Source organism: Rissa tridactyla, chromosome 1 (genome assembly GCF_028500815.1).
Source record: "Rissa tridactyla isolate bRisTri1 chromosome 1, bRisTri1.patW.cur.20221130, whole genome shotgun sequence".
NCBI lineage: Eukaryota > Metazoa > Chordata > Aves > Charadriiformes > Laridae > Rissa > Rissa tridactyla.
The window spans coordinates 205,603,039-205,618,473 of NC_071466.1; the positions used below are offsets into that span (position 1 = coordinate 205,603,039).

A 15,435-nucleotide genomic window follows, 5' to 3' on the forward strand; every position below is an offset into this window, starting at 1 on the left:
TTTCTTTCTCTTTTGTGTAGCTGGTTTTTTTTTCCTCTGAAGCATGACATGTCCTGCCTTATGTATGTGTAAAACCTAATTAGCACTGCACAGTTTCAGCCGGGTCACTCACAGATCCAAGTGCCTTCCAGATGAAGGATGTTTTTTGTACCCTATTTGGGCACAAGGTTATAGTGAAGTTTTGTGTCTCCTGCTTGCAGTCCCTGATTGTAATATAGAAATTGTTTGACCGTTAAATGTCTCAGTTTTAGAACTTGTATAATGTCTTTCTTTTACATTTTCCTCACTGTTCTGCTTACTGCAACTCTGCTATCATAACTATAAGACGTTTTTCCTATACTGTTACAGAGAAGCAATTTTAAAAACCTAGTGCACTGTGTAGGTTGTTATTAATGAAGCATTTAAATGAGTCTCTCTACTTGTGTTGCATCCCAGAATGAACTAACTAGAGTTTCCAGCCTTGGGAATAATATTTAGAAGTGTCACACCCATGTACCTAGTAATTTGCACGGAAAAGTGTTTACTAGAAGTCTTTTTAATACTGTCATGGTGCTAAGCTCCCTGTTAGTCCCATGGCCATCTTCAGTTTTACTGTTGAACTGTATTGGCATTTAAAGATTTCCACTGCATGTAATCTGCTTTCAAACATATAGTGTAGACAGTTGTGGGACTGAAATTGTTTTGCGCGTCCATGAAAACTAGCAACTTATATTTTGCCATTTAAATATGCATGTAGAAATGCTAAGCCCTACTCTTTTGTTAAAATATACCCACAGCGATGCAGAGAAGAAGAAAGAAACCCTTGATGACCAAATAGAAGAGTTGAATAGTACCCTGAAAGCCATTGAAAAAAGGACTGAAGAGATTTTGCAAGAAAGAGAAGATGTAATGAAGGAATTGGATGGGAAAAAAATTTTGCTAGAAAGCAAAGAACAAGAATGCATTACTTTGACAAAATTAATAGAAATTAACAGAGAGAAGGAATCGGCAGTCCTATCAGACAGGTGAAAGCAGGAGACATAAGCCACGTAGTACGAGTGAACAGTTTTCTGTTCTCAAAGATATATTTCTTTTTTCTGCTGTATTGCTTATGTTTTCCAGTTTTATGCTGCAACCAGTGCAGAGTAGAAATTATCAGGCTTGTTTTTGACGTCAGGAATGTTTATATAAACTACTGTAATCGAGGATCTGGCTTGAAGAAGAACATCAATAAGCATAAGCATTTGATAAAATTCTGGAAGACTGAAACTGGATTTTGCTTTGAAAGGGAAATCTTTTAGAAGGTTTCTCTCTCCGATGAAACTACTTTTTTTTTTTCTGTGTACCACACAGAAAGTAAATTGAGCAAGAAAAAAAGATGTTAGTATTTTCATTTTCAAATGAGGATCATAAATTTCTGCACCCACATACTCCTGAATTTCAGTGGGGAACTGATTCCTCGTCTCTTTAATATCCCCTAGAATTCTGAGCTTATATATACTTGATAAAGTAAAATAAACTGTTAGGTTGATTGTAAGCTTCAAATGACTCCTTTGCAGAAGTAAATGTATAGTTGTAATCGTGGCCATATGCCCAGCAACAATGCTTTTGCCTTTAAAGTTTTGTATTAAAGGATAGTGTCACTTTAAATTGAAATATTTGAGTGAAGAAAAGATATAAATATTCCCTCATAGTAAAAAATGTGTTTACTTCTTCTTATAAATAACAGTTTCTCTGGAATTTTTAGCATATTTAGGACAGACTGTGAGACCTCATTGACATCATTAGGAATATTATCATTGATTGAAGTTATGAAAATCCTGCCTTTTTAGGTAATTTGTATCAGTAGTTTATGAATTTATCTTGCTGCTCAGCCATAATGATGCAGTACTCAAAACCCATGAAAATGATCGTGCCTGTTTTCATACATGTCTTGGTCAATTTACCTGTTTCTAAAATTCTGTGTCTATCCGTATAGAGAAGCTTTGGAAGATAATTTAAATAAACGTGTCTTGGAGAAAAAAAAGCAACATGATATTCTCATTCAAAATCAAACACAGAAAGATAGAGAGCTGAGAAATTTAAAAAAGATGGAGTTACAACTGAATACGATTTATGAGTCCTTGGAACAAGATAAGTCACAGCATAAAAGACTCAAATTAGAGGTCTGTATGAATGCATTCATCATAAGTATTCTAAACTTTCTTGTAAGAAATCTGTCTATGAAATCTTTTGACTGGTCCTAAAAAGGGAAAGAGGCAAAGACTGTTTTAAATCTTATGCGCATGAAAGTGTCAAGAGTGTTGCTACAACTAACAAAGAAACCTCTAGGTGCTCTGGCTGTAATAAAAATACCACAGCAAGATACATTTGGAATCGTCTTAAGAAATGGATTTTAGGTGCTAGCGTCCTGTCAAGGAGAACTGGGAGATGATATTGGCACTGTGGTGTCATGTCTTCCTTTAAAGCATTGTGGAATTGTGGTCGTTTATGAGTGAAATAATATAGTGACTTGGCCATTGGCATCGAAGAAATTCTTAAAATTCAAAGGTTGTTTGTACATTACTGCAAATAATTTATAATGTATTTAACATTATTCCAGGGGGCAGGAAACTAGCACTATATAAAGTATGCTATTAAAGAATATGAAATAACTTCCTATGTTGTCTGTTTCCACTCAAATTTCACCTTTCATTCCTCCCTGCATTAGTATTTCACCCATTCCTCTTCCCACACCGATTTACTCTTTTCTGTTTTATTCGTGCCTTCTACTACGCTGATTTTAAAGGGCAGTCTCATTCTGCTTGTCTGTTCAAATAATTTCCTTTCTTTGCTCTTTCCAATTCTTTCTTAAAAATTTACTTTGTCTATAACTTTTTTATGCTCTCTTCCTCTCATCACTGGTTCTCCCATTCTCTCTTTCTTAAGCTTTTCTCCTATACTAGCTCCTCACTTAGTCTAAATTAAAGTCAGTCTTATAAAATTAATCTTGCTTAGTCAGGTGAATATTTTTTTCACGTGACTTGATGTTTCCTACCTTGGCACAGTGTCCTTGAAATTTTTGTTGGTCCTTCTAAGCAATTCAAGGCAGAAAAATGCCTTATTTATTCCACTATAAAGTTTTTAAAAATAACTGTGTGATACCAAAACCCACACATACTTAGCTTTGCTATTCAAACAACTCTAAATATTACTCAATAATATTTAATATTATTAAATAATACAATTTTTTTGCTGTCTTCCCTGAAATCCCTCCTGAATTCACAAGTGTATTAACTACCTAGTAATATAAGCCCACTTGGGAGGAGGGAGGAAAGCTCTATAACTACACAAAAAAGTTTTAGATTGAATTTCCTGAAATATTGATTGAAGGGCGGACTCATATTCCAGACTTTGGTCTTAAAGCTCATGCTGAGATTTTGTTCAGTATCAGCTAAGAGAATCTGGGAAATGGTACTTTTTCCTGTGTTCCTATCGAAGAAATATTCCTGGAGGGGGAATCACAATTGTTCAAAAACATGAAAGGCTAAAATCAAATGCCATAACTCACGGACAGCTGTGGGTAGAGTTTACTGTCTCGGTGAGATCCAAACCCAAGCCAACCCCTTTACACCGTGTGAAAGGGCAAGAGACCTGTAATGGGACCCTCGAAGGTTAAGTTGCGCTGCAAAGGATTCCCTTCGTGCTAATGCCGGGCCGTACTATAGGCTTTATGTGTTTTGCAAGAAGCAGCATCAGGGCGACTGGGGGAAGGGAATGCCAGCAGAGATAGAAGTGGAATTCTCTGCAGTGTTTTACTCCAGAAGTTGCAGGATGCTACCCTAACACAAACAGGCCATGGCAATGTAGGTGTTTTAACGCATCTTCTACATGGTATTAGTTTTCTCGGCTTCCTTTCTTGTGTCTTTTAGAAAAGCAAATGTGAAACCACTTCTCCTCTGCAGCATGGTCAGTTCAAATACAATACTACAAAAGACTAGAGTGGCAAACTTGATTCTGCTTGGCTTTTGCTGTCTTGAGACTATTTTACTTTGGAAGACTTAGGAGCACACCTAGGAAAAGTTAAAATATTTAAGTAGGAAAAGTTCATTTAACTACTTAAAAAGCCAGACTGATATTTATTCAGTGTGATTCCAAGTGAAAAAAAATCACAAGAATAAATTGCTGGTATAAAAATGTGATTGCAGAAGCAGCAGTACATCAGTGTGCTTTCCTAAATTTCTCTTACTTTAAATCACGTGCTAAATGCAGAATGGCTGGCTTGTAAAATAAGGAAATTACAGGAACACTTCCTTCAAATGTGTTTTTCTTCTTAATAAGTTGTGAAAGGTCAGCTATTGCTAAACGCTGACATTCTGTGTGAAAGAGAACTGGCTGCCCCGACTATTGCCAGCCCAGAGCAGCACTGCTGCTCCTCTCCATGCACGCCTGCTCTTTGGTTGGGCCAACGCAGAGACAGCCAAAAGTGCCTAAGTTTAGTCATGTCTTATGTGAACAAAAGTCCTTAATGGATTAAAGATGTTTATATGAGCTTTCTACTTTTAGATTCGAGAACTTGATGGCATCTTTAGAATCCCTTCTTGAAAATGTGGAAATGCCTACTTACAGCCACTTCAGCCTTTTACACAGCAGAAGCGGTAACTAATACGTGCTCGACAGAAAGGCTGCGTTTCCTCCTCCCACAAGAGTCAAAGCAACTTGCTTAGAATAGATTTAGGTTTTTAGCAAACCGAAGTCAAACCAAATCTGTCTCAGATTTGGCAGCTGAAACCAAAGTAACTCCAAAGGTTACTGTGCCGCTTGTGTCCCTTTCCCTTAATGCAAGTAAACAACATCTAATTTGATAATATCACAGAATTGAAAGCCGTAAGTGCAAAACATCTCGTTATCTATATTGAGGTATAGTGTTTTGAACTCTGTATTGAGGTGTAGTGTTTTGAACTCTTAACATCTGGTTGAGATCTAAGAAAAATACCACGGGGTTGCATGTATTATCATTGAATAGCTTCCAGATGTGTCATTCAGTATCATTTTTTCCCCACTTGTATGAATTACAGATTTGCAATTCCGGACAGGCAACATATGCCTGCACAGTTAGTCTGCTGTTTTTATTTCTTACTTACTTATAACCGTAAAGAATTTTTCCGTGAAGTTAGGCACTGTGAGGCCAATACAACCTTTGCCTTATGAGTTGTATCACACGAGTAGTTGTAGTGGGATTGTTCAGATATATTTTAATCAGAAAGTAGTTTCTAATGCGTCTTCCTTCACACACTTCATTTTAAGATCTGACTGAATAAACAATTTCCCCATAATGTACACGAGAAAAAAAACCACAAAACTGTTTGTGTTGTCAGTTTTGACTTTCTAGAGCCTAAGGAGGAAAAACCTTACTTTAATAACTAAAAGCAGAAACTATGATAGAAAATCTACGCAGATGTGAAATACTGACCCCATTAAAATCAGTGGTAAATCTATTTTTTTCCTTCAATACGGTCAGAATTTCACTCAGAAAATCTTCGGTGAATTTAGAAGGTGACATTTTTGCATAGTTGCTCTTTGTGATTATTTATTTAATGATGGCATAGTTGCTGAAAAACATAACCCTTATAAATCTAGTAGTTAAAGTGGGCTTTGCGAACTTTAGTGTTTATAGTTAAATTCTTAAAAAAAAAAGTGAGGAACTTGGATACGTTGCTGCAGAACTCTACTTGAGGAAGAACTCTTGGACTAGGTATTGTACCAAGCCAGAACAATGATTTCTTAATGTGCGTACCTACTTCAAATAGATTATTTGCAGTTTACATTTTTCACATCTTTTGTTTGCATGACTCAGTGTTCTTGGTTTATTTTTGCAGGCAGAAGCCATCCCTAAAAGTAATGGAGTATTATTAGAAAGGCGACGAGAACTGCAGAAGGAAATTGAAATGATCAAGAGAAGTTTAGCTGAACAGGTGCTGAGTTCTGCTTTCTCATACTTTTTCACTGTTGCAGTTGATTTTCCATCATGATAATAAAGGGACTGTTTGAAGAAAAAATCATGGGAGTTTCTAGTTCCAGCTTTCTGATGAGAAAACATGCCACAGTATTTATTCAATTTTAAAGACCAATTGTTTTTCACATCTAAAAAACATTTTCTGGTGTTTCAGGTCACATACTGGAAGGCAGAAAGCAAATCTTTCTAGGTTAACTCTTTCTGAATATCATTAACTACATTACAGGTAGAGATATGATGGGTATAAATTTCCTTTGGATATGGCACAGTGTCTTCTTGAAACAAGGACAATTCAGCATTTGTACATTACAGTTTTTCATCTTCATGGTTTTGTCATTTGTGGATGTCTGTCTTTGCGCAGCACAGCCACATGTAGTGTGGAAATGCAGATATCTCTGAGACTGTTAGTACTTGCCACTATATAAGTGACTTTATGCGAAGCAATATATTTCAAACATACCTTTTTCTTGAGATCATACCTCCTTGTCTTCTTACCCGTATATCCATTTTCTTTGTGTGCTGGCTTTGAATTTTGTTAGCTTTATCAGGTGGGATTCAGCTTGTGTTTGAACACATAAACATTCAGTGTTTATGTGTCACTATTTGTGCATGGGATACGTATCTAATGTGCCGCAACAGTCAATAACAATCTAGTCACGTAGTCAGCGGAGCCTAGGAAACCATCATTTCACCTCCTCCTACAGAGGTCAGCCTACGCTGGGTAGAGCAAATCGCTCTTCAGAGTTCACTGACTGTATTGACTGAATCGCCAACAACGCCAGGCATCTAGATACTTTGCTCTGGTTTAAATGTCTAAAAATGTCTAAATTCTCTTAATGTGAAAGCTCAGTGTCTCCCATTGTGTGGTGTGGACACGTCAAGACCTGACAGTAAACTTATTTAAAGATTATATGGCCATAAGGAACCATTCTGCCCAGTGGGCAATAGCTGAAAGAGATGCTAGATGGAGGAACAGAAATGCTTCTAGATGATAAAATATTTTGACGTGTTATTATAGGGATCACGCATGGTGTTTCAGCTGGTATTTTAAAGCAATATTTAAGTTTTTTTTTAAATCCATATAGTCTGTATATATGTATACTTTGCAGTTAAACCCAAAGCATTTCTAGCTTTGGTTTTGCCAACACAGATGAATCGATGCACAAGGAACTGAATTTAATTTTCTTTAGGAAAGGATGTCAGATATGGATGCCCACATGTTAGAAAAATGTATTGCTGAAGAAGGTCGGCTTTTCAAAGTGCAGGAAAAATGCAGAGATGAGTTATCCAGACTTGCACATCTGACTTGGCTCAAAGTTGAAGAGAGGGAACAGAAATCTAGGGATGTTCAGAAAGCCCAGGTAAACAGTCATCTCATATAATTGGAAGACTTTTCTAAAGCCAAAGGTGGTATATGGAGACATGAGATTACTAGTGAGGAGAGCCCTATGGACTCTTATTTCCCACTTTACTCTGAAGTTCCGTCGTAGCACAGGAAGCTCACGCTGCTGTGTTGTTTGATTGGCAATTTATGGTGCAGGGCAATAGTATATTAAAGTATCGTGCTGCAATTGAAACAAGGTATTTCAAAGGACATTTTCTTTCAAGCTTTTGGAATAAAGAGGCGGAAAAGCAGATAGCCTCAGCTGAGATTCTTGGACGTACAACTCTGTGTTTATTTTACAAGTATATGGACATTAAAAGACAAACAGAATCGCTACTCATTCCAAGGAGAGGCAGCGATTTTTATCTTGCTGACACATTTCCAGGTGCAAATTGTTATATTAATGTGAAGAAAGATGGAAAGAAAACTTTACCTACAGTCACAGAAACTAGAACTACTCATTGGGTTTGCTGTCTGCAGTTTGCTGGCATTGTAGTATCGTATGTGTGCTGTGATGTTGCACAGTTTATATTAATTACCAGGTTTGTATATGGGAACGAACCTTTTATGCTTCCACAATGTATGTCTGTATTCAAATAAATTATATAGGGTTCCCTTCCAGCACTTTGGGAACCTTTGACTATAAAAATAGAGTAAACAAACACGTGAGGCTTTGCACCTTCAATAAAAATCAGTCCATAAACAGGTAAAAAATATTAACAGTACAAAGTAATGAACACACACACACACACCCCCTCAGAGTTGTAACGCGACACACACCAGCTTTTTTAATACCAATCTCCTCCTCCTGGTAGCAGTGGGAGGTGAGAAACACCTGCCCATTGAAGGTTAATGGCACAGGCTATTAAGGACTGAACACAACTGAAACCAAAAGGTCCAGAGCTGTAACAAAAGGTAAATTCTGCTCAAGCATCAGTGATTGCTTAAAAGCCAGAATAGAGTAAAAAAGAAATTTTATTTGAAAAGGTACAATTTCAGTGGTGCATATCTCAAATAATTATATAGTGGTGGAGCCAAGAGGCCAATTAGTAGAAATAGTAGAACTCCAGCTACAAGGGACCAAGCATTTTAAGATGCAGCATCAAATTATCTACATTAATAACAGCCGTTGTAATTTTAATATACGTAGAAAGACTGTGTTCTTTAATGTTGCTACAGTAAAAGCATTTCATTATAATTAGAATATGTTCTTAGAATATTCTTGTGTCACCATCTTCTCCTCCTCTAAGAAGAATAGCTGTTCTGAGTAATTTCTTTGAAGAGATTTCTTTGTTCTATCCAAAGTGCTCACTAAATTCTATTTAAATTTCAGATACAACTCCAAAATATTATTAAAGAAATAAAACGAAAGGATCTTGAAATAAAAGAGTACAAAAAGAGGAAAAGAGAAATCCAAAATCAGTAAGAAAATAATAATAACAATACATTAGCTAAAAAATGTCTTTTAAAGAAATTTTTATCCGAGTAATGTATGCATAAAATTATAATAATTATTTCTTTCACACTTGTCATTTCTTCAGACTCCAAGGATTTGCTAAAATGTATGATGTTATCCAAAACGAAAGGAATAAATGTATAAATTTGGTGCATGCCGCTCAGCAGAAAGCAAGTGAAATTAAAAACCGGGTAAAATTGCTAGGAAACGAAATAGAAAATTTAAGGAATACGATTATAATCAAGGACAGGTGAGTTTTAAGTAAGCTGTAGATCACAGTTATAGCAATGTAAGATTAGAAAGAATCTTAAGAGATAATCTAGTCCAACTTCAGCTATGCCTATATCATCCCTGGTAGCTATTGTCCTGACTGTTAAAACCTGGTTCAAAGACATTTAGCAACACCTTTACAAAATCTGTTCCAATTGTTTGTCACCCTAACACTTCACAATTAGCTTGAGCATCACTGCACGGCACGAAGCATTTTTGAAGTTTGTCTGGCTGCTCTCTCACGCTCCTGTCCTTTGAAGGGATCAATTGCCATCGCATTTCCTTTGTACGACAGTTCTTGCGCCTCTACTATCTGCAGTCTCCTGCCATTTCATTCAATACGAACAACAGCGTTGTACTCACACTCGCTTATCCTTAGACAAAAAGAGGTCCAATACACATGTGATTCCACAATAGACTGGTGTGTGGTACTATTAAATGAGTCATTAGCTAGTAATGCAGCTGTCTAATTATTAAATTAGAACAAACTGAGTTTCTTGGTTCAAACTCAAATTGAAGTTGATTGGATTAATGTTTATTTCAGATCAAACAAAACATGGTTTCAATTTCCAGGCAATCCTAGTCGAAATGAAAGGTTACGGTCACAACAAGGAGGATGAGGTGGACAGTGGGTGCGCTTTATTCTGTTTTTTCCTATACTATTATTTAGTGGAGACGTCTTTTGGCCATCTTTTTGTCATCCTAGTGATGATATTTTGCAATATAAACAGAACAACAATGTCTCTGAAATCGGTAGCTGGGAAAATAGGAAGCTAGTGAGTAGTTAACTGTGTATGCAAAACAGCATAGCCAAAACTGAGTAGTTTAGAAATAATTTGATTTTTCCCAAAACTTTTTTGTTTTCTTTTTTTTGGTGCCAAAAAATTGCACAATCAGGCCACAGAATGCAGTCAGGAAACATTCACTCAAAGTGTACTGTGAATCTCTGAGTAGCTTGATTTCAACATCATGCTGGAGGTAGCTAGAAAAGAAGCGGAACTTCAACGATTTAAGTGATTTTGTCAAGATGCACAAACTGACATTTTGTGCTAAAGTTTTTGAGGCCTTCCCTATTAATTACGGGTGAAAGGAGGGGGGGAAAAAAGGCTAAAATGGTTATGTATTGTCTAGATGACAGAAACATCTAATTATTGTAGATGACCCTACTCCAGTAAAGATCCGACAGGCATTTTTGATCTCTGCAAACCTAGATGTACAACTAGCAAGAGGTACTGAATTATCAGGAATTCTCTTGCCTATGGAAAATATTTTTAATCCCAGTAATAGACGCAGGATCACTGACAACTGCAGCCTACACAATTTGGATGACAGTGTATCAGTCCAAATAAGAGGAAGGTTTTTCAGAAAATATTTAATAACACACTGCATTTCTGCAATACTGTCATGCTTTCAGGCTGGGACTTGCTTTACAGAAGTTTACTTCAATTCGGTAATACTCTGTAGAACTGGGAAGTGTTACACAATGGGGGAATCTGAAAGCAGCTCACTGCTTTGTGCAGAGTAATTCAGCAACGCGTGGAGGGAGCCTGCGAGGGGAGGCAGGATATTCCATCTGCAGTTCCGTATTTTAACAGGAGACTGTGCTTCTCCTTTCACTACCTCTTTTGCATCTTGACTTGACTGTCTCCCCAGCGTAAAGAAAGTAGTGATACTTGATCAAGAAGTGATACTTACCACAATCAAATGCAGTAACTCGAAGTTCCGTGCCGTAAGCAAATGAATGACCTGTGTGGCAACAAGAATCTGTGTTTTAAGTGAGGGGCCATCACCTAGTGGCCAGCAAAGTTGCTGGAAATAATGACTTCTGTTCTTCATTTTTATGGGTCTATAATGTGACCTTGTCACCAACCTTTCATTTGTGATTTTATTTTTTTCTCATCTGTCGAACACGGAAACTGATAATTGTCCTTCTCGTGTGAATGTTGTGGTACATGGTTTTATAAACAATAAACTTGGACACCTTTGAGTCACAACCACAAAATTATTTTGATATTGCTCTTTAGATAGAAGGGCAGGATTTCTATGCGTTAAGACTTCGCATCACAGTTTATGCTTCTGCTCTTGAACTTTATTTCTTACGTCCCCTTGGGCTACCCAGTGAAGAAGAAAAGAGCTATAGCGCAGTGCTCCATTTATAGCATTTTTTGGGTCCATAATCCAGTTCTTTTCAAGCTGGAAAGGGCTTGCAAAGAGAAGCTGTTCTCAGTGAGTCTTTCTGCTTCTCGTAACGGTTCTGTGAAGCAGAGTGACATAGAAGATCCTTTGTGTATTTGAGGAATTAGTTTAAGCTCTGCTTTTAGTTGCTGAAATTGCTTTCAAATTGAAAGGGCTAAAAAACTTTCCTACTTTTCTGTTATGTTAAAGAAAATTGCAGAAACAACGTCTGAAGAATGCAAATAATGCAGCAATTACAGACAGTCTCAAAAGCGATTATCGCAAAATCGTCCAAGTCACGCACGAGATGAACGAAAAGAAAAAGCAACAGAGTTTGGGTCTCGAGAGGCTTACCAACATGGTCACCCGCATTGAAGAGGAAATTGTGCAGCTACGCAAACAATATCAAAGGGCTATTCAGCAACAAAACGAGAGGTATACATGTACATTTGATGCAATATCGTGTTTAATTTTGACATTCAGGAATCAACAATATTTTTCAACTTACAAGCACTCCCAATTAGGACTACTAAAAGACCACCTCACTCCAGTGTTTCACTAAACAGCCCCCCTCACTGCAATGTCAACGCTGCTTGGCATTACACGGGTGTTTTTTCTCCATTGGTGAAGATGTTCGTTCTTCAGAACTACTATTAAAAGGTGTGCTGGATGGGCTGCCGAATGCCTTGAGAGCTTGGAGCCTCCTGCTGCGTTTGTGCTGTGTGCGCAGATAAGGTATTAAAATGCAGAAGATGTAAAGCTCCCTGCTCACGTTAATCCATTTTTAAATGAATGCTGGGGAAGGCCAGAAGAGCTTTTAAAATTATATGAGAGACCAAATCAACCTTTGCAATTGTTTGTTCTCTGATTTTCACACTGCAATTATTTTGTTCCCTATTTAAAAAGTTGGCATGATCTTAAAATAATATTTGTGAAACCTTTGTACATTTTCCCAGATTATTGCTATCTTTCAAGGTTGCCAGTTATGTTCTTGAATGTAATACAATGAATGTGAGTAAATTTTTTTTAACTTTGCCGTTTCATTTTGGGCTTATTGCAGTGGTCTTCTGCTCAGAGATCGAGAAGAAGAACTATGCATTTTATATGAAAAAATAAACCTGCAAGAGATGCTGTGCAGAAATGGAGCTATTGAGATGCAAGATATGGACGAAAAGATCCAATTTCTGAAGCTGAAGGTAGCTGAGAAAAAGAGACTGATTAAATTGTGGCTCAAAGCGCTCCCAGTGAAGAATGCCCTGGATGCACATCTGGTGGTACTTCAGATACAGGTTGGTGGGAAAACAAGCCCTTTTTTCGTTTGTATTATACTGTATTTTAAACCTTAAGGTAAATTTGTAGAAAAAAAAAAAAAGTCTTCATGTACAAGGTTTATTAAAACAGAAAGTTCAGTAATACTCATGTCTAGCAAAGCACTGATGCACGTTTGTAACTTCAGATACGTGAGTTTCTACACTTTTGTGTAACTGGCTGATACACTTCGTTATGCACATGCCAAACGCTTCCTGGGCATGGAATCTCAGCTAACCCTCCCCGCAGCCTGAAATGTCAGTATGACTAAGCTGGAGAATGGGAGTCATGGGGAAAAAAAGGGAATGTAGATAAAATGTGGTGAAACTGTATTGATGGGGGTAGGTGGAGGGGTGGGAGATATACTTAGCTCTTCAAATTTCTAAAATAATAACTCAATTCACACTTGACCCTGAGCCTACTCTGGAAACTCTGCTGCCTACAATGATATAATCCCCATATATTTTCTTCCACACAAAAACAGTGTAAGTTTTAGTTCTAGTTACAACATGACATTAAACAACTAACAAACTGCAGTGTTCATCATTGTTTGGGACATTCTTTCCTTGCTTTCTGAAATGGCTCATTTACTTTTGACCTTATCTCCAGATGGCAATTTTTTCCATACATATTCTGTTAGTGTCTGCACAAAATCATAAATTAATTGCATTGATGGGAGCTGTGACTCACTGTTAAATAGCACTTGCGCTTTTCTCTAACTTCTGGTGTTTTAAAGAACCCGTACGCTCTGCTAAAAAAATAAAACGTTGTACAATACCTTACGCAAATTGTACCTTGAAGAACTTTACCATGGCATTACAGATTTCAACAATGATCAGAAGGAGTATGAAAAAAAGATGATAGACTAAAAAAAAAAAAAAAAAAAAAAAAAAAAAAGAGATGTTTTCAGGTAAGATTTGGAATGAGACAAAGTCACTGAGTCAAATACAGTAACCAAATGCAGATGATTCTTGTGAACTGACAGATTTTTCTGTTCTGCATTACTAAAGCTTTCTCCTTTGTGATGATGGTCCATGTGAAGCCTGAAGTCACCATTAAAGGGAAGCTACTGCTTCAGGTGCTTTAAATCTTTTTGTAATAATGGCATAAAATTAAAAAGTATGAAAATACAGAGTGGTGTGATATTACACATGGAGTAATCTTAATAAATATTCCCAAGTCAGAGATGTTCCAGTGAACAATGTTAAATACCCGGTTATCAGCCTTTAAAATGTAACTAGGTACCATGGTTACCAACTATTAACGCAGTTCTTCCCTTTTTCCTACCGTCCCTGTCTCCCTAAGTCTTGCGTATTTTCCAGTCTTGGTCATCTTATTCTTATCTATCTGTTCTGTTTTTCTCCTCTCTTGCATTTCCCAACCTTCCCATTACCCCAGAACTTTTTTGCCTTTCCTCCCTCCACAGGTGAATTAAACTTTCCCGTACTGAATCCTGAACGATTTTCCAACAACAGATATCCGCCACTGGTAATACTTGAAATATAGAGAGAGAAATCTGAAAGGAAAACAAGATCTGGTCTCACAAAATAGAAAAAGTTTCAGTATTTGTTGATTGCATTTGACTGAGGTCTTTTGACTTTTTTAGAGACACTGTTTGAATCTAAGTCTCACCTATTTTCAACAGATTCTTTCATCATCGTTAAATTAGCTGTTCTGGGATGGGATATCTATTTCTGTTAGAGACACACCTCTTGGAATAGATGGATGAATGGGTACATTGCGTTCAATAGGCTGCAGAAACCGAGCCCCTACCTCAGTGGCTGTGATACCCACTGGGAAGGGGAAAAGCCCAGGTCAGGGCTGTGCAACAATTCAGGAAGAACAAAAATTTCGCCTGTGTCTCCCATACACCTGTACTTCCTTCATCTGACACAAAAAATACCTGGTGAGATTCTGAAGTGGTTTTCCCTTTGTAATTTTTAATTGGGACTGCACATCAAGGGACTGTTTCCTGCTGATTGAAATGACCCATGAAAACAAATCTGCCTTCATGCATCAATGAGAAATACTTAGCGTTAATCATTAATTAGTCCAACACGTAGACCTGCTGAGCTGTCACGACGGTGTAGATGAGACTTTCATGCCTCAAAGTTTAACCAACGCAACAGGGGCCAAAGTTTCATTGTGGCATTTGGCATCAACATTTATCCAGGTTTTAATACCACCCCATGAAAATCTCCAGACTACATCATCCAGTCATAGAAAAATGGGGCTGTTAAGAGAAAGAGTTTATGTAGGCAATGCTGCTCCTCCTCCAGCATCGGATTGCCCATCATTCCTGAGAGGCTATGCGATGCTTTCAGACCGCCAATGGGAAACTCCAGTTTCTCCAGCAAGCCATCCCAATCCTTCCTTAACAGGGAAAGATTTTTCTTAACTGTTAGCCTGGATATTTCTTGCTGCAACATAAGCCTGTTGATGTGTATTCTGTCCACCAGGGATGTGACGAATAGGTCATTCTCTTTCTCCCTGCAACAACATTTCATGTTACTGGAAGAAAGTTAACCCCGTTCGTCTCCCATCCTTTTGCTAAGCTACACAACCCTGGTTTTTTTCCCCATCAGCCCTTACAGATCTTTCTCTGATCATTCTTTTTTTGCCTTTCTTTTATTTTGGGCAACGTGGTCTTTATTTTTCTTGAGGTGCAGTGCCTAACATCAGTGGGTGAGAGTGAAAGGATTCATTCAGGCATCTTGCAGGTTATATTTCTGTTTACGTGTCCAGATACGATGGTAGCCTTTCCTGCAAGATGACATATTGATTCGTGTTCATGGAAGCGTACGTAACCATCAGACCCTTTTTTAAAGAAATGATAGCTAATCAGTTGACCTTGATTCTGTATTTGCA

General features: G+C 37.4%; 1 protein-coding gene across 1 annotated transcript in view; it reads left to right on the plus strand.

Annotated features, from left to right (window-relative positions):
• The window catches only part of CCDC146 (coiled-coil domain containing 146), an 84,657-nt gene that overhangs the window by 61,685 nt on the left and 7,537 nt on the right, over positions 1-15,435 (plus strand). The window contains exons 8-14 of the mRNA XM_054199681.1: positions 777-1,004; positions 1,958-2,144; positions 5,838-5,933; positions 8,692-8,780; positions 8,900-9,064; positions 11,470-11,694; positions 12,320-12,548. Of these exons, the coding sequence (XP_054055656.1) occupies positions 777-1,004; positions 1,958-2,144; positions 5,838-5,933; positions 8,692-8,780; positions 8,900-9,064; positions 11,470-11,694; positions 12,320-12,548 (1,219 nt within the window). The remainder of the gene's footprint in view (positions 1-776; positions 1,005-1,957; positions 2,145-5,837; positions 5,934-8,691; positions 8,781-8,899; positions 9,065-11,469; positions 11,695-12,319; positions 12,549-15,435) is intronic.